Source organism: Salvelinus alpinus, chromosome 1 (assembly GCF_045679555.1).
Source record: "Salvelinus alpinus chromosome 1, SLU_Salpinus.1, whole genome shotgun sequence".
In the NCBI taxonomy this organism is placed as follows: Eukaryota; Metazoa; Chordata; class Actinopteri; order Salmoniformes; family Salmonidae; genus Salvelinus; species Salvelinus alpinus.
In genome coordinates this window covers 42008197-42035164 of record NC_092086.1, presented here as the reverse complement: position 1 = coordinate 42035164, position 26968 = coordinate 42008197, and the positions used below count along the sequence as shown (strand labels likewise).

At 43.4% G+C, this 26968-nt stretch overlaps 1 protein-coding gene across 5 annotated transcripts; it reads right to left on the bottom strand.

The window, feature by feature from the left end:
• Window positions 1-8556: 8556 nt before the first annotated feature.
• Window positions 8557-26801, bottom strand: LOC139576436 (interleukin enhancer-binding factor 3 homolog). 5 transcript variants are annotated; one of them, XM_071402561.1, is made up of 19 exons: window positions 26690-26801; window positions 22284-22377; window positions 21535-21755; window positions 21194-21374; window positions 20785-20932; window positions 18702-18793; window positions 16259-16354; window positions 15905-16016; window positions 15700-15797; window positions 15035-15146; window positions 14839-14952; window positions 14492-14697; window positions 14193-14363; window positions 13937-14074; window positions 13266-13406; window positions 13023-13143; window positions 11455-11505; window positions 9478-9876; window positions 8557-9385 (listed from the first exon to the last, which is right to left on the bottom strand). In XM_071402561.1, the coding sequence occupies exons 2-19, from the start codon at window positions 22284-22286 to the stop codon at window positions 9255-9257; spliced, it is 2535 nt and encodes an 844-aa protein (XP_071258662.1). In that variant the 5' UTR covers window positions 22287-22377; window positions 26690-26801; the 3' UTR covers window positions 8557-9254. The 5 variants fall into 5 exon arrangements, with proteins under 5 accessions (XP_071258662.1, XP_071258671.1, XP_071258687.1 ...); XM_071402570.1 differs by having other exon boundaries at window positions 22284-22374; window positions 26690-26776; XM_071402586.1 differs by lacking the exons at window positions 8557-9385; window positions 9478-9876 and adding an exon at window positions 9994-10846.
• Between the last annotated feature and the right edge of the window lie 167 nt (window positions 26802-26968).

The window sequence follows — 26968 nt, the reverse complement described above, 5'->3', positions numbered from 1 at the left end:
CCCTGTTCTGTGAGCTCGCAATGAGTCGTCGAGCCACGGAGCAGGAGGGGAGGACCGAGCCGGCCTGGAGGATAGGGGACATAGAGAGTCAAAGGATGCAGAAAGGGAGGAGAGGAGGGTTGAGGAGGCAGAATCAGGAGATAGGTTGGAGAAGGTTTGAGCAGAGGGAAGAGATGATAGGATGGAAGAGGAGAGAGTAGCGGGGGAGAGAGAGCGAAGGTTGGGACGGCGCGATACCATCCGAGTAGGGGCAGTGTGGGAAGTGTTGGATGAGAGCGAGAGGGAAAAGGATACAAGGTAGTGGTCGGAGACTTGGAGGGGAGTTGCAATGAGATTAGTGGAAGAACAGCATCTAGTAAAGATGAGGTCAAGCGTATTGCCTGCCTTGTGAGTAGGGGGGGAAGGTGAGAGGGTGAGGTCAAAAGAGGAGAGGAGTGGAAAGAAGGAGGCAGAGAGGAATGAGTCAAAGGTAGACGTGGGGAGGTTAAAGTCACCCAGAACTGTGAGAGGTGAGCCATCCTCAGGAAAGGAACTTATCAGGGCGTCAAGCTCATTGATGAACTCTCCAAGGGAACCTGGAGGGCGATAAATGATAAGGATGTTAAGCTTGAAAGGGCTGGTAACTGTGACAGCATGGAATTCAAAGGAGGCGATAGACAGATGGGTCAGGGGAGAAAGAGAGAATGTCCACTTGGGAGAGATGAGGATCCCAGTGCCACCACCCCGCTGACCAGAAGCTCTCGGGGTGTGCGAGAACACGTGGGCAGACGAGGAGAGAGCAGTAGGAGTAGCAGTGTTATCAGTGGTAATCCATGTTTCCGTCAGTGCCAAGAAGTCGAGGGACTGGAGGGAAGCATAGGCTGAGATGAACTCTGCCTTGTTGGCCGCAGATCGGCAGTTCCAGAGGCTGCCTGAGACCTGGAACTCCACGTGGGTCGTGCGCGCTGGGACCACCAGGTTAGAGTAGCAGCGGCCACGCGGTGTGAAGCGTTTGTATGGTCTGTGCAGAGAGGAGAGAACAGGGATAGACAGACACATAGTTGACAGGCTACAGAAGAGGCTACGCTAATGCAAAGGAGATTGGAATGACAAGTGGACTACACGTCTCGAATGTTCAGAAAGTTAAGCTTACGTTGCAAAAAATCTTATTGACTAAAATGATATAGTACTGCTGGCTGGTGAAATAGGCTAGCTAGCAGTGGCTGCGTTGTTGACTTTGTTTGAAAGTGTAGCTGGCTAGGTAACCTCTAACTGGCTAGGTAACCTCTATATAATAATAACTGTTGTTTGTACACATTTTAGCAGTTCTCTGCTTTACCCTGCGTGGTGATACAGTGAACCCGTATATACGAAAATTGCATTTACCATTTATCGCTTGAGTTTAATAAAAATACTTAAAGTATATTCGGTGACTCTGAATCACATTTTATCCTGATACCAGATTTGAATTGACGCAACCCTTAACATGGTGACCCCCGACAGTGATCTGGTAAAGGACTTCGCTGGAGATTGTCCGGCCGATTGACCATTGCTGTCGTCAGACGGGTGTGTCTCACAACTCCAGACCGGTCAACTAAAAAGGTAAGCAGACACCTATTGTAAAAAACTAAATTTCTGCACATTGGCGTATGTTGTGGTGAATGCAATTTTGATTGGCCAAGTATTCAATGATATGACAGTGAATGCAATGTACTAGGTAGACCAGAAGTTCTACTTGATGTGTGTGTAGACCAGAAGTTCTACTGATATGTGTGAGGGTGGGTCGAAGAACCTACTAGGGTGAGTGTGGATGAACGGCAATATAACGTGTATGTAATGTATTAGGTGGGTCGGCGTACGTACCGGTTTGTGTGTGAGTAAGTTAATAAACTTGCTGAGCGAATTAAGGTTGATTATAGAATCAATCGAGTGAGTGTAATACATTAGCCATTGGTGGGCGTACTGTTGGCGGTTTGAGTGAATAGTAATCCAGGCCAGAAGTTCTGTTTTATACTATTACAGGCCAGAAGTCCTGTGTTATATTGGAAATAAGATAAGTTTATCGAGCGATTGTAGTGCATTGGGTATTAAGTTGGCGCACTGATACCAGGTTTGTCCCATAAGGAAATTGGTTAAAGTCCCCCAGGCCAGAAGTTCTGCGTTGTATCATTGAATATTCTTCATAATGTTGAGGGGGTTAAAGTAAAATGTGTGTGTAAAGCTGTAATACTTTTGCTGTATGTTTTTGGATTGAACTGTTGACTGGAATGAATGCATAATACGGTGTAAGCTTAAGTAGAAATGTTTATGTAAACATTGAATATATAGCGCTGTGTACGTTTGAGTTGAATTTTTAACTGAATTTTCTACCCTGATAGTTACACCATATAAGGTTCAGATAGTATAATGGTCAATCAAGAGGTAGAAAAAGTGTTGAAAACATTGAAATCAACGCTAGAAGTCAATGGAGGTAAAGACGGAAAGGACTGGAAGAAGAAGGGGGAAAAACTATATAGAGAATGGATAGCAGGGGGCAGCATTGCCGCGCCCACTGGTATCCCAGTTGATGGGGAGCCTGGTAGGATACTGGAGACGCTGAAGCGGAAAACATATAAAGCCTGTTCTGAGTGGAAACAGGGGGGAGAACCAACAAAAGGGAAAATAAAAAACGCAATGGAGAAGTCTAAATTGAAGGAGCGCATAGGCTTGGCTATGCTGGAGAAACTTAAGAAAATGTGTACAGAAGAAAAGACTACTCAGGCCAGATACCCGTCCACCCCCACGGCGCCCCCACCCTATGAAAGCCCTCGGGTAATGGCCCCCGTACTGGATCTCAATGCTACAGTAAATTATCACAAAAGACCAGACGATGACAGCAGTGGAGGAGTTTGGTGCCAGGTGACTGAAAAAAGAAAAAAGGAAGTGGAGGTGCTATTGGAAGCAACCAGAGAACTGAGTAGAGGAGTAGCCAGCCTTAGTAAAATACAGGCTGGAATGGAAAGCATGTGCATGGATGGAGGAAGTGAAAATGGGTCCGTGGAAGGGGGAGCCATTTGGACTGAACTAAGTCAAACTGCACCACAGGATGCGGAAGACAGAAGGAGAAGGGCCATGGATGACCTACAAGAGAAACTAAGAAGAGGAGAAGAGGAAGTGAACATTTTGGAGAAAATTGTGAAGGAGCTGGATCGGGCTAAAAAGAGTTGGGAGCTACAGAAACCAAGGAAAGGAGGACCTTATGTCAATGTGGGAGCATATAGCCACGAAGGAGGTGAGGATGAGGAGATGGGCATAGATAGGCTCCACAATGATCACCAGCAGGGAGAAGCTGAATTGAAATTCATATGTGGGCATTTTGAGGGGGGTGTATGGTCCGATCAGGAGGCCGCACCCGCCTTCCACACCAGGAGCAAGACCAGGTTGGGAGGAGCAAACATGATGCCACTAAGACAAATACCTGGTGGACAGACAGTATACAAGCCCTGGGCTCACAGGGATTTGCAGACTCTGATAGACAGTCTGCCACTACCAGAGGAGTCTGGATGTCGATGGGTTAAGGCTTTCGATAGTCTTACTGCAGCTGATGATCTTACTGTGGGTGACATGCTGGCTGTAATGAACAGGTGCATGGGAGATCAGGAATGCCGGGAGCTCATGACTGACGCAGGTCTACGAGGCAGATACGCCATACAGACCCCATTTGATCAATACCGAAATGGAATGTGGGCTGCCATCAGAAGGAAATATCCTACTCAACCCAGACCTCAGCTAATGAAGACCTTGACTCTGGGGGATGAAGAGAGCGTGCCAGTATATATGAAGAAAGCAAGGATTCTATGGAGACAGGCATGGAATGCAGAACCTGACAAAAACGAGATGAAACACCTGTTCCTAGAACAATGCATGAAGGGACTGCCTGAACATGTTCGTACAGAACGCGAAAAAGTAGTGGGAATCACCGCAAAAAATGTCATGGAATTCACAGAAATCGCACAGCATCATGTGGAAAGATACAGAGAAGGTAAAAGAAAAGAGGAGGAGGAACTGAAACAACTACAAAAAAAAGGTTCTGAAGAAACAACTGCTGAAGACAAACCTGCTAGACAAATGCCTCTCACCAGCACTCCACAGCCTGGCCCGCTTGCGTCTGATGGGAATACCAGTGATACGGTTGCTGCAGTAGTACAAACCATGGCTGGATTGATGGCACCCCAGAGAAACGCATATGGCGGTCAGCCCCCTTTTACTGGATGGCCCTATTACAATCAAGGACCACAACCGGATGGACAAAGTTCTGTGTGTTACAGATGTGGTGGAGAAGGTCACTGGTCTAGAACTTGCAGAAACCCACCTGAACCTGGTTCAATGAGGAGTGCACTATAGATGCATGGTATAAACGACAACCAATTTATCTTTGCAACGGGGGGTGGGGAATGTGATTACTGGGATTACATGATCACTAACTCTGGTCGTTTTTGGGAATGGAGAAGGGGTTACCCGTATAGCCTAGGAGACCCAACCAAGGTGGATAGGTTCTCCATTATTTGGGGAAGGGGTGAAAATCAGAAGGATGTTTGTAAAGGTGATGAAATCCTACTAACCATAAAATCTGTCAAGCTCTCTGATGCAGGTACATATACTTTGGGGATAGAGCGGTCTGGCGCCGATCTTATGGGTTCCTTTGAAACAAAGGTGCTGCCAAGACCGCCCCCCCCCCTTGCCTACGGGGCAGGAACGGGTGCAGCCGAACTCTTCCACCACTTCAAGACCGGGTTCCACACCACCACCTAAGCTCTCCAATCCGGTACAGGTAATAAATGTCTAAGATAGCGACCAATTGGGGACTGAAACTGGCTATGAGGGTAGGGATAATATGTGGTTAGCCTATACAATGTTGCACGTTTATCCCTAACAACACCAGTCCGGATGGGAGCATTTCAAAAGCTCTGAGCGGGTTGGAAAAGTTATCTGTGGAGATGAAGGGTCTTGCAGGTGTGGAGGAGGGGGGACTGTTCTCCTGGCTGGGTGGCTGGTTTGGTGAGTACACTGCATTGATGGTTACTGGATTTCTGACCCTAATAGTTGTATTTCTTATGTTAATGTGCTGTGCTGCATGTATTATCCCCTGTTTGAGGAAATCTTTTACAGATGTTGTGCACGCTGCGGTTATGATGCCATTGCTTGCTCCCGGGGGGGATGCTGAGACTGCCTTGGCAGAGGATGATCCATGGTTTGCTATAAAAAAATAAAAAAATAAAAAATAGCTTCTTTTTAGTTTAATTCATTGCTTTTTGTTTCACAATATATCCTTGTAATCTTTTACCCTGTATGTTGTCCTACCTTATGTCAAGGTTTAAAGTTCTTGGGTGGTTGGTAGCCAACCTAGTACCTGTTAGGTGTAGCAGGGTGGACTAGATGGTTTTTATTCTTTATACAATAAAGGTGTGTTTCTTCTAATCTTTGTATTCTGAGTGTGACACCCTCAAAGCGTGTCAAAAGGGGGAATCTAAAAACCCACCGATGTTTTTTATCTTGTTTTGCTTAAAAATAATTATCCTCCTAGATTGAAGGTTTCAAGTTCCTGGGTTCAACGGCAACCCAGTATATGGATACATAAATTGGTTACACCCCATGAGGGTGTAAAAAGGGGGAATTGTGAGGATCTGTGTTTATTGCGCTATAACCCAATACTATATCACATGTGATATAATATTAGCAACTGTTGGCCTGGGTGCCTGTGTGTGTGTGCTGGAAGTGACATTGTGCCCCAGATAAGTGTGCTGAGAAGCTGTGGTTAACCTTGAGCGGGAACAGTATGCTTTCTATGCAGGTGCAAATAGCCCAACAGTGTTACAAAACTGTCTGACCTCAGTCTCTAGGGTGTGGGAGCGTAATCTACACAGCAACAGCGCCGGACATCAAGGTGTGCCAAGAGGCTGGGACCAGCCTGAGCGCCTGCGATAGGCTGAGCAAGTTTAAACCACGCTCAGCCTCTACTGTGATAGGCCAACAGACGGGTTGGAACTACTTCTATCACAGTATAATAACTGTTGTTTGTACACATTTTAGCAGTTCTCTGCTTTACCCTGCATGGTGATACAGTGATGGTGATACAGTGAACCCGTATATACGAAAATTGCATTTACCATTTATCGCTTGAGTTTAATAAAAATACTTAAAGTATATTCGGTGACTCTGAATCACATTTTATCCTGATACCAGATTTGAATTGACGCAACCCTTAACAATATGCAACTTTTCAGGGAAGTTAGGAACCAATATACACAAGCAGTTAGGAAAGCTAAGGCTAGCTTTTTCAAACAGAAATTTGCATCCTGTAGCACAAACTCAAAAAAGTTCTGGGACACGGAGTCCATGGAGAATAAGAGCACCTCCTCCCAGCTGCCCACTGCACTGAGGCTAGGAAACACTGTCACCACCGATAAATGATAATTTCAATAAGCATTTTTCTACGGCTGGCCATGCTTTCCACCTGGCTACCCCTACCCCGGTCAACTGCCCTGCACCCCCCACAGCAACACGCCCAAGCCTCCCCCATTTCTCCTTCACCCAAATCCATATAGCTGATGTTCTGAAAGAGCGGCAAAATCTGGACCCCTACAAATCAGCCGAGCTAGACAATCTGGACCCTCTCTTTCTAAAATTATCTGCCGAAATTGTTGCAATCCCTATTACTAGCCTGTTCAACCTCTCTGTCGTATCGTCTGAGATCCCCAAAGATTGGAAAGCTGCCGTGGTCATCCCCCTTATCAAAGGGGGAGAAACTCTAGACCCAAACTGCTACAGACCTGTTTCTATCCTACCCTGCCTTTCTAAGGTCTTCGGAAACAAAGTTAACAAACAGATCACCGACCATTTCGAGTCCCACCGTGCATTCTCCGCTATGCAATCTGGTTTCCGAGCTGGTCATGGGTGCACCTCAGCCACGCTCAAGGTCCTAAACGATATCATAACTGCCACCGATAAGAGACAATACTGTGCAGCCGTATTCATCGACTTGGTCAAAGCTTTCGACTGTCAATCACCACATTCTTATCGGCAGACTCAACAGCCTTGGTTTCTCAAATGACTGCCTAGCCTGGTTCACCAACTACTTCTCAGATAGAGTTCAGTGTGTCAAATCGGAGGGCCTGTTGTCCGGACCTCTAGCAGTCTCTATGGGGGTGCCACAGGGTTCAATTCTCGGGACGACTCTTTTCTTTGTATACATCAATGATGTCGCTCTTGCTGCTGGTGATTCTCTGATCCACCTCTACGCAGACGACACCATTCTGTTTACTTCTGGCCATTCTTTGGACACTGTGTCAACAAACCTCCAGACAAGCTTCAATGCCATACAACACTGCTTCCGTGGCCTCCAACTGCTCTTAAATGCAAGTAAAACTAAATGCATGCTCTTCAACCGATCGCTGCCCGCACATACAGCATCACTACTCTGGATGGTTCTGACCTAGAATACGTGAGAACCCAAAATATGCACTTGTTTTTCTCCAATGTTTGTAAACATTGTAAATGTGAACAAACACCGTATAGCCTCACATGGTTAAAACAATAATTTGTGTGTCATGGATGGTCAGTCCTTGCATCCATAGCTGTCTATTAATCTCAGTGGTTACATTTCTCCAGGCCCATCCCTCAGCTTTTTACCAAAACAGAGGCGGCGTCCATATTGTTTTATCTGTGGATTTGCCCTTTAAACAGCTGCATATTATCAAGATAAAGTGTTACCAACAAAAAAGTAAACAATAGGCATATAGCAAATGCAGCATATATCATTCATTTTTCACATGTAAATGGTACTTTTCAGTAGTGCTCAAAGCATGCCATTCCATGAGCTCACCATTTATTTTTCAACTCAAATCAATGAGCCCAAACAAAATCATAAACAGAGTAGGGCTGGCTAATAAATCCTTAGTTTTGGGTTATGCTCAGGTAAAACAATTTGGCTAATCTATACTTCCATATTTCCAAGTCCTATTCTTGAAGATCAAGGGGTATAACATTAGAATAACTGGAATTCTGACTTTGGTTTTTAATGTAAGGATATAATCCTATTATATGGAGTAGAAAGCAATGGGTTAGATTAATAGAAGCCTACATAGCCAACCCTTAAAGTACAATTTAACATCCATATATGGCCAGCTATGTAAACTAACATTGATTTATCCTACAATAGATGTGGTTCAATTGGTAACATACATTTGTCTTCCAATGCATTTTATGGGCCAAGTAATTTAAAAGCACTGAATGTAATCAGAATAAATTACTGAGTTTGGGTAATCCAAAAGTTGTTACTGATTATAATTTTGGACAGGTAACTAATTTTGCTGATAGCTACCTTGAGGAAAAATGTATTATGACAGATGTGGTTGTCCCACCTAGCCATTTTAAGATGAATGTACTAAATCACTCTGGATAGGAGCGTCTCCAAAAGGACAAATGTAACATTTCCTTGCACAATGTTGACTTCAAAATCTATTTTCTGATATCTGGGAGGGAACGTAAGGTTAGTAGAGAGCCTCTTTCATGAAGTGAAATGCTTGGTCGACACACAAGTTGCTTTCCTCCAAAATAAAAGTCCTTTATTGATACAAACACCACACTTTCTTATACACGGTTCTGAGAAAAAATAAAATAATCCCAACCACCAAATCTACTTTGACCAGAAATGTGATTGACATTTAAAATGTTTTCCTAGTAATTTCCAAAACTATTTGTTAAAATTAAAACTACAGAAATACGTCAACTAAAACATTGAAAAATAAATGTCTAAAATTACAAGCAAATACTTCAACAAGCAAGCAGTTGTCCAGGCCCATTGTATTGTAAAAATGAAAATTTAAACAAATCCTCAGCCAAAAACAACTAGTGGTCAACATAGTTCACTTTTTGTGTATGGACAGAAATAAAATCATAGCTGGGGGTAAAAAAAAAAAGGTGATGTGTCATTCCCTCTTTTTGGGTGGTAGTGATGTGGGGGAGGGGAAATTGGTGGAGTGCATACAAATAAAATAAAAGCGTGAACACTGACCAAACTGATGAAATAGACCATTTGATTCAGCCGTGGGGAGCTGCCAACTAATAAGTCCAGGTTATTACTTTAAAGTAAAAAAAAAAAAAAAAAAATGCACGTAGACATGGAAAAACCATGGATCACAGGACAGCCACCATCGCTTCTTTGGAGAACGCTTGTGACAGGGTTGTGGGGTGGTACTATGGGGCTCAGATGGAGGTATGCCGAGGGCGGATTCAGTCTATCTGTACTGGTAGTTCACAGTGGGGTCTCCCCTGCCGTATCCTACTGGGTTGTGGTATGGAGCTGGATTTGCACCATAGCTCTGGTTGGCTCCTGCCTGTGCGTTGTAATTTGACTGATTTCCATAACCTATGGAAGAGGAAGTTGATTAGTGAAACTCTCGATAAAACAGCTTAGGTTACGGTGTACTTGTGATCCCCTTTGCCGAGAATCCATCTTACCGTCGTAACTGTAGTCTTGGCTGGCAACAGCGCTGCCCGTCACCTGGCTGGGGTAGGCAGTGCTGTAAGGATAAACTCCTGCTCCTGCCTGGTTTTGATTGAAGGTCTTATTGCCTTGCCCATAGCCCTGGCCATACTGGTTATAGGCACTTTGGCCAGGGGTGGTCTGGTAGGCCCCTTGGGCCCCCCCACCAACTCCTGGCGGTCCAGGGAAGGTTGACTTGGCCTCCTTTTTGACAGGGGCTTTGGGAGCTGGAGTAGGGGTGGAGTAGCCTCCATCATTCTGGTAGTATGAACCGTAGGTTCCTGCAGCTGCCACGCCTGTAGTGCTGGCCGCAGGGACTTCAGTAACGGTGCCAGCAGCCGCAGCTCCACCATTTGCTCCACTATTGTAATAATCTAAAAGAAAGAGACATTAGATTAAGAGGGGGTTTTGTAGAGTTCCACTGGTGTCACACCCATGCTTGTGAATGTTAATACATTGCATTTTCAAGAAAGTGAAGCGTTTCACTAAAATTGTAGTACCACATTATTGTATGGGATATCACATTTATTTTTAAAAAACATACAAGACTATTTTTACTTCACAATCATAATGCAGAATGTCAAAATCATTCTTGTGCAAGTATCAACAGCGCTGTGGTTCTTTCATGCCTAAAGGTGCCTCACGTGTGAGGTAAATGAGGGGCATTGTGAACATTGTCATTTTCAAAGTAAGACTAGCATGTAACCACCATCATGCATCAATAAGCCACAATTGAGCAATTCTGACATTTTAATAAAAAACTGCAAATATTCAAAGCAGCCTTATGATCCATAACAAAATGCAAAAAAACATTGACAATGAGGTGATTGATAATACATTTTCAGACAACAAAATGAAATAAGACCGTTCACATCAGAAGAAAAAACTTTTTTTGTGTGTAGACATTCAAGACAGATGGCCACCAATGGAATCAACTCCCCAGTCTGACCCACTCCAATGTGCATGTCATCACAGTGGGCCATTATCCATCAGCCAACCATAATGCTCTGGTCTCAATACCACTAAGGAAGGCAGTCTATTGGGAAAGTGTGGCTGTGTCTTTTGGCATATCCAGGTGTCCAGGTACGTCCCAGGGTTGGCAGAGGGTATGGAAGGTGACCAAAGGCAACATGCACTCACTGGCCTCCCATCTCTCTAGGCGTTGGGACATGAGTCGTAGCGGGTAAGTAAAGGGACAGTTCTTTCCCGGGGGAGTGATTGGAGTTCATGTTGCGGGAACACTATAGTTTGCTCCTCTTTCTCTACATTTTGTTTTGATTTAAAAGATTGGGATGATCTATGTAGCAAACTCGTGGTAGCCATAGCAGTCTGAGACAAAGTCACCTAAAGAATGAGACAGAGCAGAGAAGGAAAAATGGAATTAGATTGGTTTGTTTTTTGCCATAAAAAGTGGCATGTGTCAATGACTTGGTCAAATTGTTTTCAAACTGCTTTTTTGTTTGTTGGGACTTTTAGATTTCTCTGCTCCTGTCACGCTCAAGAAGGTGTTTCCTCAGAACAGGCTGCTGGGGGGGGGTCAAAGTGATATAGATTGAGTCCTGTGGCTTAACAAAGCAGAGAAATGTAAAATCATAATCAAACCAGGAATAAGAGCACTCAAGTTTCTTCTTTGGTAGTTTGTTTAGATGACATTCAATGGCATACGCTCCAAAAACAAAAAGATACTTTAAAGATTTCTTAAACTTTTCCAGGTCTTGTATTGTTGGAAACCTCCAGATGTATGCCACTAACTCTCCACCAAGACGGCTGAGCATGTTGTGCTCTGATCAAACCACACTGAACTTCTGCTCATCTTACAATGCGTGTAGAGTGAGAACCCCTCTTCTAGTGTCCTCATGATAAAGGTGGACATATCAAATAAAAACCAGACTAGGAGTCGCAAGACTATTCCAGGGATTGGAAAATGAGGATAAGGGAAAATCAATACTCACTATAGCCTCCAGAGTTTCCATTGTTCCCATATCCATAACTTCCATAGCCACCTGAGGAGTTAAGCAAACCAACCATTACATTTCTCAGCTGATGTGAGATGTTGCCTACCATTTAATGTTGAAGAACAGTATTTACAGCATAAAGTCAATTCAGGGACAGAATACACAATAATTGCATGTAGTGCCTTCAGAAAGCACTCACACCCCATGACTTATTCCACATTTTATTGTATTAGAGCCTGAATAACAATTTTATTAAATTTCTGACCTGACAGTCTACACACAATCACCCATAATGACAAAGGTAAAAAATGTTCATGGACCCCCAAAAAATATATACATACACTAATTTACATAAATATTCACACCCCTGGGTCAATACATGTTAGAATCACCTTTGGCAGCGATTACAGCTGAGAGTCTTTCTGACAGCTGAGAGTCTTTCTGGGTAAGTCTAAGAGTTTTACACACCTGGATTGTACAATATTTGCACATTAAAAAAAATATATATATTCAAGCGCTGTCAAGTTTGTTGTTGGTCATTTGTTAGTCATTGCTAGACAGCAATTTTCAAATCTTGCCAAAGATTTAAAAGCTGATTTAAGTCAAATCTGTAACTATGCAACTCCGGAACATTCAATGTCTTCTTGATAAGCAACTCCTGTGTATAGCTGGCCTTGTGTGTTAGGTTATTGTCCTGCTATCGTCTCCCACTGCCTGACGGAAAGAAGTCAACCAGGTTTCTCTCTAGGATTTTGTCTGTGCTTAGCTCCACTCAGTTTCTTTTTTTATCCGGAAAAACCCAGTTCTTAAAGATTACAAGAATATCCATAACATGATGCAGCCACCACTATGCTTGAAAATATGGAGTGTTACTCTGTATTGGATTTGCCCCAAACATAACACACTGTATTCAGGACAAAGTTAATTGCTTTGCCACATTTTTTGCAGTATTAGTTTAGTGCCTTGTTGCAAACAGGATGCATGTTTTGGAATATTTTTTACTCTGCACAGGCTTCCTTTTCACTGTCAATTAGGTTAGTGTTGTGGAGTAACTACAATGTTGATCCATCCTCAGTTACTCCTATCACAGCCATTAAACTCTGTACCTGTTTTAAAGTTACCATTGGCCTCTGAAATCCCTGAGCGGTTTCCCTCCTCTCTGGCAACTGAGTTGGGAAGGACGCCTGTATCTTTGTAGTGACACGCCATCCAAAGTGTAATTAACAACTTCACCATGCTCAAAAATACATTCAGTGTCTGCTTTAAAAACAATCCATCTACCAATAGGTACCCTTCTTTGAGAGTCATTGGAAAACCTCCCTGGTCTTTGTGGTTGAATCTGTGTTTGAAATTCACTGCTCGACTTAGGAACCTAACAAATAATTGCATGTGCGGGGTACAGAGATGGGGTAGTTATTCAAACATTTTACATTGGGGTAATGTGTTGGCCAGTGACAAAAAATACATTTTATCAATTTTAAATTCAGGCTGTAACAAAACGTGGAGAAAGTAAAAGGGTGTGAATACTTTGAGGGCACTGTAGGTAGCATATAGCTCTGTTTTACCTTGACCATAGCTGCCACCATTATTGAACCCTCGGCCCCTCCCCCTGCCACGCCCTCTACCTCTGCCCCTGGGAGTGGCTGCCGGGTCACCAGTCGGGTCACCCATCATGCCAAACCCATGCTGTTGGAGAAAACACGAGGACTAAATTGACAGACAGTTCAGCAGCAACCATCATTACTCAGTTAATTTATTTTACAAACAATAGCAAGCAAAGATATACAGTAAGGCAGAGGGAATCTTACCATTGGGAGTTTCTTCTTCTTGGCTGCCTCAGTCACAGAGCCCTCTGGGAAGAGTTTGTCCAGGGCTGCCAAGGCAGCATAGGCCTTGGCCACCTTCTTATTGGAGCCAGTCCCTTGGAACTTCTGTTCGTCTATCTCCACCTGGAACAGGAGGAAAGACAGGTCAATACATAGACTCAGGCAAGAACAGGATAAAGCATGGGACCAAGAATTTGTGTCAAAGCCAAGCTCATGTTGTTATTGTCAATGTTTAAAAGGACAAGTTAACTTTATTTGAACCAAATTTGAGATATAAATTGTATGTTGCTATAGAAGTGTCCAGACACCGTTTTGAGAAATGTACCTCACCAATATACTTCCTTGTTGCTCGTTCTGCAGTATGGGAGCCACAGATAAACATGAACAAAACTCCAAAAACACCCAAATGTAATGTTAGAAACAACAAAGCTCTCAGTATAGTGATGCAGGGGTAAATTCTCAAAACCAAGCCAAATAAATGAAAAAAATCTAAAAATTGACACCTCTATAAAATTGACATGAAATTGAGATTTGGTGCAAATAAAGTAAACTTCTCCAATCATTGAAGCAGCTGGATATGAACTGTTTGATTCTAAAGGCATCAGTCTGGTTGCAGGGTGGATGGGCAATTCTTCCACTCCTGAGACACTAACCTCCATGACGAAGCGTTTGTCGTGGCTGCCTCCGGTCTCTGAGATGAGCTCATACTTGAGGCCGCGCCGCTTCTCATTTAGCTCCATCACAGGGTTCTTCCCATGTTTGGTCAGGATTGGTCCCTGTTGACGAGCACTCTGAAGACAAAGAGAGACAGACATTTCTCTGTAAACAAGACCAATACAAGAAACTGGAGTCAAAACCGAGCCTAGTGCCCAAAAACAGTGTTTTGAGTTCTACTCAGAGGACCCATACCTCTGCACCGTCTGTGGCCTCCACACTGTCCGCCCCTGTGGCTGCGGTGTCCATCGCGATGGGAGTGATGCAGGGTTTCACCTCCTCCACAATGGCCGTTGCCACCTCAGTCTTCACTGGCTCAGCAGTCTTCAGCTCCACACCTGTGGGGAGGCCCATGTCCTGGAGGACCTATGATTGGGCCAGGCAAAAGATTGGAAAGGAAAATATGTGAAGCGCAGCAGACAATAGTTACAATCTTCAGATTTCATGACAACACACCAAACGCTTAGAACATCTACACCATTTACCCCACTCACCTTGACAGCAACGTGAAGCTTGGCAGTGCGTTTGGATGGGCCTGAGGCTTCAAAGCTCTTGCCGTCCACCTCCACAGCCATGGTGAAGACTGGTACGTGCACCGGGCCAGTTTGGGAGAGGAGTTTATACTGCAGGCCAGGCTTCAGCTGGTTCAGCCTCATCAGAGCATTCATGGCCTGGGGAGGCTCCGACTTCTCATCTGGGGCTAGTGAAGATTAGGATTAAAAAACACTGCCACTTAATAAATTGTTTTGATCCAGCCAAGGGTGAAATTAAAAAGAGTAGCCGAATTTGCATGCTAACACTGAAGAACTGCGCTGAACAGGAAGAACTAAGCAACACCTACATTTCTTTTGCAGCTTCTTTTTTTTCTTGTTTGGGCTTTTGTCCTCCCCTCCTTCCTCCTCCTCGATAGGCCTCTTCATTGGTGGGGCGTAGGTTGTACTGGGGGGGATTTGGACTGCAACAAAAACACAGGGACTGCTGAGCCTTTCCAAAAAATGGACACTAAGTTGTATGCACACGTCTGCAGCCTGGCTTACCTGTATAGTCAATGGGGGTCTCGCTCCTGGGTTTCCGGGGCATTTTGGAGGGAAGGGGGTCCATCCCTAGCACTTTGTGAAGCTGTCCGAAGGCAGACAGCCTTAAGGCATGCTGAAAACAGATGAACAGGTGGTGATTTTTTACATTCACTACAGCCACCATAATCACACCCTGTCGTTGGTGTAAAAAAAAAAAAAAAAAAAAAAAGAGAGAACACTTTCACCCCCTTTTCTCCCCAATTTTGTGGTATCCAATTGGTAGTTAATCTTGTCTCATCGCAGCAACTCCCGGATGGACTCGTCCTCCAAAACACGACCAACCAAGCTGCACTGCTTCTTGACACAATGCCTGCTTAACCCGGAAGCCAGCCACACCAATGTGTTGGAGGAAACACCGCACACCTGGCGATGTGCATACGGCTGGCGACGTGCATGTGCGCACCCGGCTCGCCACAGGAGTCGTCGCTAAAGCGCGATGGGACAAGGACATCCCTGCCGGCCAAACCCTCCCCTAACCCAGACGCCGCTGGGCCAATTGTGCGCCGCTGGGTCTCACAGAGACTGGACACGAACCAGGATCTCTAGCGGCACAGCTAGCAACTGCGATGCAGTGCCTTAGACCACTGCCCCACTCAGTAGGCCCTGTGGGTGTAGATGTGACTCACCTGGGCACTCTGTGTGAGGTCCTCCCTCTGCTGGAGGTCCAGGTGGCCAATAGCATCTGTCAGCTCCTTCTCACATGGATCACAGATTCCAGCACCATCTAAAAACAAACAGGCAAATTATTACATCTTTTGGCTTGTGATGTGGAATTACTACATTAAGCAGAGGTGGGAGGACATGTCCTCTCCACTCTTTGAGACTACTCACCAGCCATGAGGATTCCAGAAGCCAGACACTCCAAAACTCTTCGCAGAGCCTCACCTGCTCCCATTGGCCGGTTCCCTGTGCCAATTGCCTTCTCACACAGCAGCTCTATTGGCTAGAGGGGGTGAAGGGAAGAAATGTTAATGTTTGTATTTTGTCCAGACGTTTGACAAATTGGATAAAACGGCTGTAAATAAGAAACTGTTGCAGTTTGATATACTAAGCCCCTTAAATAAATTCCCATCTTACACATCAAACCTGACCACTGTAATTAGAATGACATTTCTCAAACCAAATGTCAGGAGTCAGGGGGCGTTCGAAAGAACCAGCTGGCAGAAAATGCTGCTGGTGACTCACCCATCCATGCAGTGGGGCCCAAGTGGGGACGCGGGAGCACAGGTCCCTCAGGATGCGGATGACGATGACGCAGGACCTCAGCCCATTGGCCCTGGCCTGGAGACACAAGCAGGGAGGGGGTGGAGGGAGAGGGAGCCTTAGTCAAACAAGAACTCACAAAAAACACGAAGCAGCAGCTACATCAAAAAGCCACACAGACTAACGGCTCTGCTTTGTCATTATTGTGGTACAGTGTGGAAAAAGTGCAGCATGAATCTGATATTTGTTCTGTCTGCAGATGTGGTTATTGAATTTAATAGACAACTCCATTTGTGTGAAGTAAAAAGCAGATTTGATCAGTGGTACTGTAATAGGTATGACAGGGTGGTAATTGTTGAGCAATTGTGCTTCTTGCAGCTCCGTATCAAATGTGTCAACTTGTGATTCTGTTAAATGATTAGAGGGAGAAGGGGAGTCAATGTAAAGCCAAATGCCGACATGGAAAAATGTAGGACAATGACAGTATTTATAATGTGCTTAGTTTAATGAGAGGTGATACCTTACAGTAGCTCTAAAGGTTATTGTATGGGGTATACCAGGGGCCTCATTTATAACCATTGCGTGAATTTAACAGTAAATATTTGCGCCATTTCTGAAAAGACTGCACACGGACAAAAAGAGCTTTATAAAAACTTGGCGCCATTTTCCCCATTAGAAATCAGACCAGTCATAAAAATGTTTAAAAGTGTGCACGTTAACGAGCAGGATATGTCCAGCTGAAAAACGCACACATTTCACAGCGACAACAATGCGCTTATTTGCTGTATACTAGAATTGGAATTAGGCAAAGACAGTATCTAAATAGCAATAGCGACTTGATCAAATGGCTTGTGTTGGCAGAATGTTTTCTTTTGTAGTGACATTTGCTGTATCTGACTGTTTCTGAAAGCCAAAATCAATTGCAAATTGTTGTGGACCTGTAAACAGATCGTTGAATGCAATAATGTTTTGCATTGACTTTCTCCCCACAAACCTAAATATGTAACAATGTCCACAAGTTCTGAAACAATACCTACTCTGAAAAAAATAAAATAAATCTAATTGGCCCAATTAAATGAGATGTGACATGGTAATTTATTATATGGCTACTTCAGGAATATGAACTCAACCGTCTTAACATGGCCAGAAATGTTGAGGAATATATTATGCAATGGTTGTTGTAGTAGTATGTATTTAGCTTCTAAATGAAATGTCTACTCGAGAAATTTGACATTACAGTATTCAGACATAGGCCAAGCCTACAAACGTCAATGAAAAGGTGAACAGTCTGTTCTACTGTTAAACGGCATTTTGGAATGGATCACAGAGCAAAATACTTGAAATAGCTTATTTACTACTGTGACGTAAGTCAAAGGATATGAGCGATGGGAAGAATGGTAGCCTATAATAACTTGTAGGCCTATAGACCATTTCGCAAGTAGCCTATGAAAGCACGAGTCAGAAAAGGTGAAGAATTTATTCGGCAATGATCATGTAAGTGAAATAGGATTTTATTTTAGAAAGCAAAGAAAATAAAAACGTTTTGCTCTTCTCACTAATGGTAGATTTTGGCATTATTTTTTAGCTAGGCCGCCTGTTTGTTATGAGTAAGAGTCATATTCCCAATTAGCACAAGGCTACCACTTTCACCTTGCAATGTAATACTTCACCCACTAGAAACTGTGCTTATGCATGGTCTGAAGTTCATGGAAGGAGAGTATTTTTAATGTTAACTTTGGTGCACACTTGTTTTAGGGCATATTTTGTGTATAAGCAACGTTTACAAAATGAGGCCCCAGAAGACGGACTAGTGAATGTACATTTTCTAACTAAGGTGCAATATTCCTTTTTTGTGGCACACAGAAAGCTGAAACAGCCAGAGCATGGGGGATTGGAGCCTACACACTCTACAAGAACAGGCTGCAGAGATGGAGCGCTTACAGTTAAGAGCGAGAGATGACAGTTCACTATGATGACTAAGAATCAACATAGTCCACAACGAGGAATCAACCTCAACACAATATGATGGTACAGAAAAGGGTTGTCGATTGATAATATTTGAGAAATATTGCACCCGAGTGTAGCAAGTTAGTTCCACATCTCTGATCAAAATTAAGCAGTGGTTTAAGACAATGGTTGCTTTGAGGGGATTGTTGAACGTCCTTTCTAAAATCAGCATTGAACATTTTCAATGACACTGCAATCAAACCTGTTAAGTCAGCAGAGCATCTCTACAAGGTAATGACAAAGGTTTCCTTGGAAACGCTATAAAAACCACAGAGTAAGAAGTCTACTACAGGTGATAGATACACTTCGAAAGGACATTTAAAAACAAAAACACAGAAAAAAACGACCAAAGAAAGAAACTGCGTCAAATGTAGAAAAAACTGAACTACTTTAAGACAAATAAAGACAAGATGCAAACCTGGAACCACTTGGCGTGGCGAAGAGACGCCAAGGCAGTAAGACATTTCTGCCTGTCCAGAACATCCGGGGGATCGTTGACTGATAGCGTTTCTATTGGCGGGTGGAATAAGAAGACAAGGTACAGTTTGACCAAGGGGGGTTCTGTCACACGGCCAGGGGGAGTAGGCAGCTTTCCCAAACCACAGGCAGGACGGGGAAGGGGAGGGGGACCCCCCCACCTGGAGAACTTAATGGTCTGAACCTCTCAGTGAAACTGCAATTACACTAAAGATATGTAACTTCAACCCACTTCAGAAACTGCTGTTAAGTGGGTGATTTCTTAAGATCACTCCCAGTAGGCCTATATGGAGAAAAATGTGTATGGATGTAAGGTTACAGTGGGAGTGAATTATCAAAAGGGAAGTTGTCTCCATTATGTTAACTCAATGTCAACTTGTATGCCTCAGCCCAGTTATGAAGTCAGTGCTTTGCTATAACAATGAGAGGTAGAGCCCCTCCCCTTCACCCCTATACTGGGTGTACTGCTTAGCCCCTTCCGAGACAGAGAGCGTCCAGTTGGTCAAAGGTCCAGCGTCCCTAAAAATTGACAAACTAGAAGGCTTGACAGAGAGAATCAGATGCACAAAATTATCAAAACAAGTCCACACTGCAGCAAAACTGATGGCCTTCAAGAGCCAAACTGGGCTTCAATGTTGACACAGTTATAGATAAGGCAAGGTTGATACATCCAACTTCCTGTTCAGAACGTCTGAGGGGAACATGGGCCGCCTCCGACTAGTACCCTTTCCCATAATATACAGTGCCCTCCGTAATTGGGAAAGTGAAGCATTTTGTCTTCTTTTGGCTCTATACTCCAAACGTTTGGATTTGAAATCCAACAATGACTACGAGGTTAAAGTGCAGACCATTAGCTTGTCTTTGAGGGTATCTATACCGGGTGAACCGAAATTACAGCACTTTTAGTACAAATTCACTTGTGTATAAAAGTTGTTCCATGTTTAGTATTTGGTCCCATATTCATAGCACGCAATGACTACATAAAGCTTGTGACTCGACATTTGTTGGATGCATTTTCTGTTTGTTTTGGTCGTGTTTCAGATTATTTTGTGCCCAATAGAAATTGATGGTAAATAATGTATCGTGTCGTTTCGGAGTAACCTTTATTATAAATAAGAATACATTTCTAACACTTCTACATTAATGTGGATGCTACCATAATTATGGATCATCCTGAATGAATAGTGAATGATGAGTGAGAAAGTTAGACGCACAAATATATCCCCAAGACATGCAAACCTCTCCCAATTACAATAACAGGGGAGGTTAGTATTTTGGGGTGGTATGATATTTGTGCATCTAACTTCCTCAAATAATTAGAGCCAACATTAAAAAAATATATATAAAAAAATGCTTCACTGTGCCAATAATTACAGAGGGCACTGTAGGTATTTCTTGCATTTATTATTGAACTTATGACTCCCTCTGCTTCGGACAAACCCCCATGGATTGGATTTACAAAGACTGCGATCACAGTTGTCCCCTGATTTTGACTGTGACTGGGAGAAGTGACATTCAGCCATGCAGAGTCAAAGAGCCCCTGGCGTTATCTGTAACCCGTGTCCTCCCTGCTGATGAACAACAGTCAATAGCCCACTGCTGGGTCTAGTAACCAGAACACTTGACAACACTTTGCAACTCATTTTTGCTGCAATGCAAACCGTTCATCAGTGTTCAGTATAAAACATGCAAACAAAGTGGTGTTTGTTTTTTTGTTATTCTCAGTAAGCCTTCATATAGTTAATGTCTGGACTCCATAGGGAATAGAAAACCCTTTTCAGTCAGTAACTAGCCTTTCTATACTGTGTATTGGGCCATCAAAAATGTACATCACATTACATGGAACTACGAGAGTCTAAAGAGCTATAAACATAGCATGGTTTCATTACATGACAGTTCCCTCATATCCCCTAGCTCCATTGAAGGCCCAATAAACAATATCTGTCTAGACTGGCTGCCTGCCTGTTTAGTCTCCCTGCCTAAGGGGGCGCTAGTGAACTGTCTGCCCCTGTGTGGCAGCCTACCTCCGGCAGCCTGTTTCTCCACCTCCTCGCGGACCAGAGGGGACGTCATGTTGATAGTCAGGGTCAGGGGAGGCTCCTTGGTGCTCTTGATTACGATGGTGGCTTCACGGATGACCTGAGTGACCTCATACTTGTCCTCTGTGATGGTCTGCCAGGTAGAACAGGAGGAATTGTTAATAAAATAGCCATGTAGTGGCTATCCCACCAAGCAGTCAAGGTCATGTACCCCCAAGCATAAAAAAAACAGATTTGCTACTGAATTCAGTTGTGACTATTCCTCTCAAACGAATGCATCACCCCACAACTGAAATGATGCAGGAGAGTATATTCTCAAAAGAACAAATTCAACTTCACAAAGCCAACTCTGAATATGAAGACACAGAAAATACCAGAAGGTGAATGGACTCACCTTGAGTTGCACAGCCAGGTTGTCTGCCACGTTCTTCAGCAGGGTGATGGTGGGTTTGTCCTTACACAGAAGGACCAGCTCCAGGTCCAGGTCCCCCTTCAGCAGCAAGCCCTTGGCCACCAGGCCCACCCTCATCACCCCACGCAGGGACCGTGTGGCCTGTTCCGACGCCTTGGGTTCACTGGCAGAGGAGACATGGGTACCCAGGTCAATAACTTTTGAAGCTGAAAGTGATGCTGCCTTCACCAACACTCCAGCCTTGACGGCGCAAAAAGTATTTCTACGCAACTGACCTTTTGTACACCATGCACCATTTTGAATACAATTTCCCACTTAATTACCTTTCTTTATCGGACTCGGTTCCGTCTGGTGCAGACTTGACCACCTTTTCCTGCTCATCCAGCCAGTCGGAGACAGCCTTGAGGGCACGCTCCGTGTGGGACACCATGTTCTGCACACCCTCCAGCTCCTCCTGTGTGGGGTACACAGCAGAGTGCTTGGCCATCACGTGGCGGTCGTCGTTCATGAAGATACGCATGGATCGGTGGCGCAGGGGAGGAGGCTGGATGGGAAAAGAGGAGTTATTTTAAGGAATTGACTTCAGCAGGTCACAATTGTAGTCAGTAAGTGGCTTTGATAGGAAGAAACAGTAATATTGTGATAACCTTCACCCCACTGTAATTCTCAATACAGTAATTTCACTTAGTCAGCTTTCACTGTCCTTACATAATCATCCATGGACTACTGCTGGGTGAGAGTCATGTACAATTAGGAGTGCAATCAAATGCAAGCAGGAGCATGTGTTTGAAATGCCCAGGGCAGTGTTGACTGGCAGCAACCTGAATTACCCTTACAATGGACATTTGTAGAAATTTATTTTTTTATCGGTCTACTTGTATGCCACGTCATTGTTAACTTACAAATAATCTTCTCAATCAATTATGTCAGACAAATACAGTTGATTGCTTAAAGAGCCAAATTATTATAGTGGTGAGGCTATTAAAATGTAAGCGCTCCATGTTCACTACCAAATAGAAAGTGTTTACACAAAATAGCCTTCCTAAAAATGTGTGTATAAGAAAAGAGGTACCATAGTTGCTTTGGGGTCTTCGATCCTGTGTATATGGCAGTGATACAAGAACAGGTACTTCCTGAGAGAACACCAACACTGCTGCTTGGTTCTGCTGAGAACAAAAGGGACATGCTTAAAATGAGCAAAGCAATAAAAGGATGCCAGATTCCCTTAGAGTAGCAGATGTCATTTTTTTGCTAATATAAAAACATGGTATTTAAGGGTAACAGAACATAGGGATTTCTTTGAACAGACCTAAGAATGCACCTCCCTAAAGTGGAGGGTGGCTTTGCATGACACGGGAAATTCCATGCTAACGGAATTACACAGAATCCAATTTTTCACTTTAAAATGTATACCAAACAAACCATTGATTTATATGTTTAACAAACCAACAACTATGCACATTGACTGCTTTAAACAATTTAAACAGGAGGCTCAGCATAATTCAGATACCACGGAATTACCCATAGGCTAAGTGTGCTGAAACAGCAGCAACAAGGGTGTTCCTACTGTAGCCTGTTGCAAACCTGGGTTGTGTTAAGTAGGCACGGAATGGGGGAGTAAAAAAAAAAAAAAAGGACTCAGAGCATCGTTATTGGACACGGTTGCGCTAAAACTTTTCTCCTGTTTTGAGCTTCACTGTATAAAACCCAGCGCCAAAAGTGATCTGATATCCCCATTGTTGATTTAAAAAAAGGGCTGTTCCATCATTGTAGGCCTACAGATAATGAGCAGGACACCGGTCACATTCTTCCTCCCAAAATTAAAAGATGGGAGAAGTTGGACCAGGGCCGAAGCAGTGCCAGAACAACTGTAGCACAATCCTTGGGGGCACCAACAGCATCTACTTTCAAAACACTGATTCAATCAGTTTGATTATGAATCAGTCCTGCAAGAGCAGATGCCAGATATGTTAGTGACTAAAACGTAGCTCTACCAAGGAAGATTAATTGGGCTACTGCCCCTATATACCAGTATGACTCCGAGAGCAATAACGACCTAAAAAACATTGTTCTTCAGTTATCCGCGAGTTTGAAATTAACATTTCAGAGCCAGTGTACAGTTTTGAATGATGAGGCAAAGGGTATCAGTTACCAGACAGACCTGCTGTACATGCACAGTCCTAAAGCCAAAATGTATTTAACACGAGCACACTGCAGTTAAAATCTATGAACGGTTCATTGCAGTTGACATCAATTAGAAACTGACAGTACCCCACGGCTTGAGTCGCTCAGTTCTGACAGTAAACCTGGCTGAGAAGTCATCCAAGGTACACAACCAAACCGATAATTTCTATCATGTGTCAAATCCCTCCATTCGGGAAACTAGCATTCTAATGGCGGCGATATGTGAATGCTTCCATACAGCCGTTACGCCTTAGCTAGTGTAAAACGGCATGAGCAATTTTTCAACTAACATTTACAAAGTGATAACTTGCCCAATTCACCAAAGTCTCCAAACCCATTGGTTTGCAGTTGCAGAAGAAACATTTGAATTTAGAAAATGCGCCGTTATTAAATTACATACATTTTTCCTCAGAGGTATAACAATGTATATGCCGCCATCTTAGAGTATTTTTGTCTCTCATTGTTCAAGACGGGTGGGTGTCCAAAGTTCTGCACGTCGTGTGAGCAAAGCAGAAATAAAGCGTCACTTTAATGACACGCGCCTGTTTTGCTCAATGAGAGAAGACAAAGATACTCTAACATGGCGGCATATACATTGTTGGATTACCTCACGGAGCAACAATGGATTTAAATTTAAAGAACATTTCCCAAATTTAAACGTTCCCCCTACAACTAACAATGGGAGTAGAGACGACAACAATACTGAGAAGTGACTGGTTTGGATTTCTCCCTGACCAAAATGGCTGCCATTATCAGTACTATTCTGGCACTTTGAAGGTTTATGACATAGATACTATTACATTACTAGAGGGGCTATGGCATCCAGGCTCGATAGCTAGCTAACTACATGACTAGCTGCGGGAAAAAACATTGCCGTGGCTCTACCAACCCAGGGCCTAGCCAAGTACCTTAACTCCATGAGGATGGAGAACAAGCCACACCTTTTTGGGGGGTGGCTTGTTGTTTTGTAGTTTTCTACTCAATGCCATTATAGTATCCATTGACTTAGGACTCAAATTGCAGTTCCTATGCCTTCCACTAGATGGCAACAGTCTTCAGAAATTGTTTCAGGACGGTATTCTGAAAAATGAGGAAGTAAGAGCAGTCTGAATGAGTGGACCCTAAAGTGTCACAGAGCTTTTTCATGTGCGCGACTGAGAGAGTACCTTTCTTGTTTACCTTTTATATTGACGACGTTATTGTCCGGTTGAAACATTATAGATTGTTTAGGCTAAAAACAACCTGAGGAATGAATATAAACATCGTTTGACATGTTTCTATGAACTTTACGGATACAATTTGGATTTTTTGTCTGCGTTTAAGCATGTGGATTACTGAAGAAAACGCGCAAACAAAACGGAGGTTTTTGGACATAGAGACTTTATCTTGCATCTGACTTGCTGCTTTAGTGTCGCTATTCGGGGTGGCTGTGTGAGGAAAATGGCATGTGAACGACAGGAGCCTGTGAATGAGGCGATTGGCAACAAAGGTCTGGAGGTTATTGCAGAGGAAAATGTCACAATGTAGAACTGCCGCCAGCGCAGGATGCAGCGCGGTGTCTTTCACCCTTCATATAGCTCTTCAGGACTGATTCACGAATGCTCGCAATGTCAGTCTGATGCATTTGTTGCACTTTACACAGTGTGGGTTGGTTGGGTCCAGTGGTTATATAAAAAAAGTGGGTAATATATAATGACCAAAAATATAAAAATGCAACATGTAAATTGTGGGTACCATGTTTCATGAGCTGAAATAAAAGACAGCAACAAAATTCTGCTATACACAAAAGGCAGGATTAGATGTAAATTTGCCTGCCATTTGGTATTTCATAAACATGAGCATTTTCTGTTCTCTCAATTTAATTCAAGTACTTTTCCGAGTACCAACCTGAAAAAATGTCTGATGTTGAAGGTATTCCAGTAGTTTTTCAGAGTACCAAATTCAAGTACTTTAAGGCACCTTGTGCAAACCCTGTTGAGAGCAAACCGAATAATCCAATACAAAACTAAATTTACATTGAGCGGTAGGTGTATGGTTCATTCAGCACCAATCTAAAAAGTTGGGTAAACAGTACTTTCCTGTGGATATTTTGTCTCGAATTTCAAGCAGCTGAAGGACAAACCACTGACAATATGTAATTGTATTCAACATTCTGGCTTGTCAGGAACATTTACATGACCATTTGTTACCCAGGGCCTAGCCAGCAGATCTGACCTGCTTGCTTGCTTAGAGTGGCACTAGGGTTGGACAGGCTTCCTGTCTAGATTAAGACACTGTGGCGCCGGCACAAAATATGGCTTGGTTAAACACACCTCAAACCTGGGATGATAACTGGTTGTACACCAAATTGTCCCATTATCCCAACTGTTACACCAAGAAGACTGAAAGACTGCTTGATTTTAAGTAAACAGATGTTTGTTCAAATGCTAGTTAACAGTAGCCATTATGGAATGGCATGTCATTTGAACAACAAAAGGAGCCAATTGGCTGACACTGATATTCCAAAATGGCTGCTGTGGCTTATGCTTCCTGAGGAGGAAAAGGTCAGTTTTCCTGAAAAACTACCAGTTGATCAATGCGACAATTCAGCATATAGAGCAATATTTTGCATGGGCTCTGTGGTGTATTTATCTACACAGGAACGCTGTCTGACCCTAGTCAGTGTTGCTGTAAGCAAGTGGGTAGGATCGGCTGGCTAAGAGAATCCTTCCAGCCGCCATTTTAATTTCAAGCCTTAATTCAGTGCGCCAGTCTGGAATATGCCCCCTGCACTAGTCACACCACGATTAGACTGCTAACTATGTGGGTATAGATAGATAGTTAAATATAAAATACCATATGTGATCGCCATGATATTGTGATAACATTTTATGAGATTAACGTCAGCTAGCGTGGCTAGCCCAAGATGGTCGTGTCCTCGCATTGTAGCCAACGTTGACTATCCATAGCTATATAGGCAATAATATAATACAATGGACAAAATCCTGCATCTGCTTTCAATTCCTATTGCGTATCTTATTTTTTCTCCATAATTTAAAGTTAGGTAGCTAGCATGGTGCCTTACGACGTGCTGCCTTGCTTGTGGTTCGAGCTGAGGGAGCGTTCTGAACAAAGAGGGCTGCTGCTAGGCTAATGTTAGCTTGCGAGACGTAATTCGTACAACGGCAAATGAGTGTCACCGGTAATATAGTTGCTTAATTCGTGTTCATAGGGACAGTGGTAATCATTAAATCAATCTGAATAGTATGTGCATCGTTATAAAACACACCAAATAAAACATCCTTCTAGACTTACCAATTCAGCGACGCTTCGCTCCAACTCTCCTCGCTGAGGAGCAGAAATGACTACACACACCTGAACAGCAAATTCTGAAAGCTAATTGGGCGAAAGTAGCATGTGACCAAAGAAATAGCCAATCCCGTTTCACCTTTCGATGTCTAGTCTGAAACGTAAAGTACTAGCTAGCTAGTTCACGAGTCAATATCGTACTGTGGGATAATCACCAGCCAATTTCCCAAAATTACATAGATACTATAAATCATTATTTAATGATTAACTCTATACACCATGCCC

Bases quoted from the DNA above. Each gene is read 5' to 3' on its own strand.
- LOC139576436 (XM_071402561.1), bottom strand. The intron at 14,698-14,838 runs GTAGGTGTTGCT...AATCTTCACTAG, and splicing joins AAAGAAGCTGCAAAAGAAAT to CCCCAGATGAGAAGTCGGAG. The intron at 14,364-14,491 runs GTGAGTGGGGTA...GCCCAATCATAG, and splicing joins AGCTTCACGTTGCTGTCAAG to GTCCTCCAGGACATGGGCCT.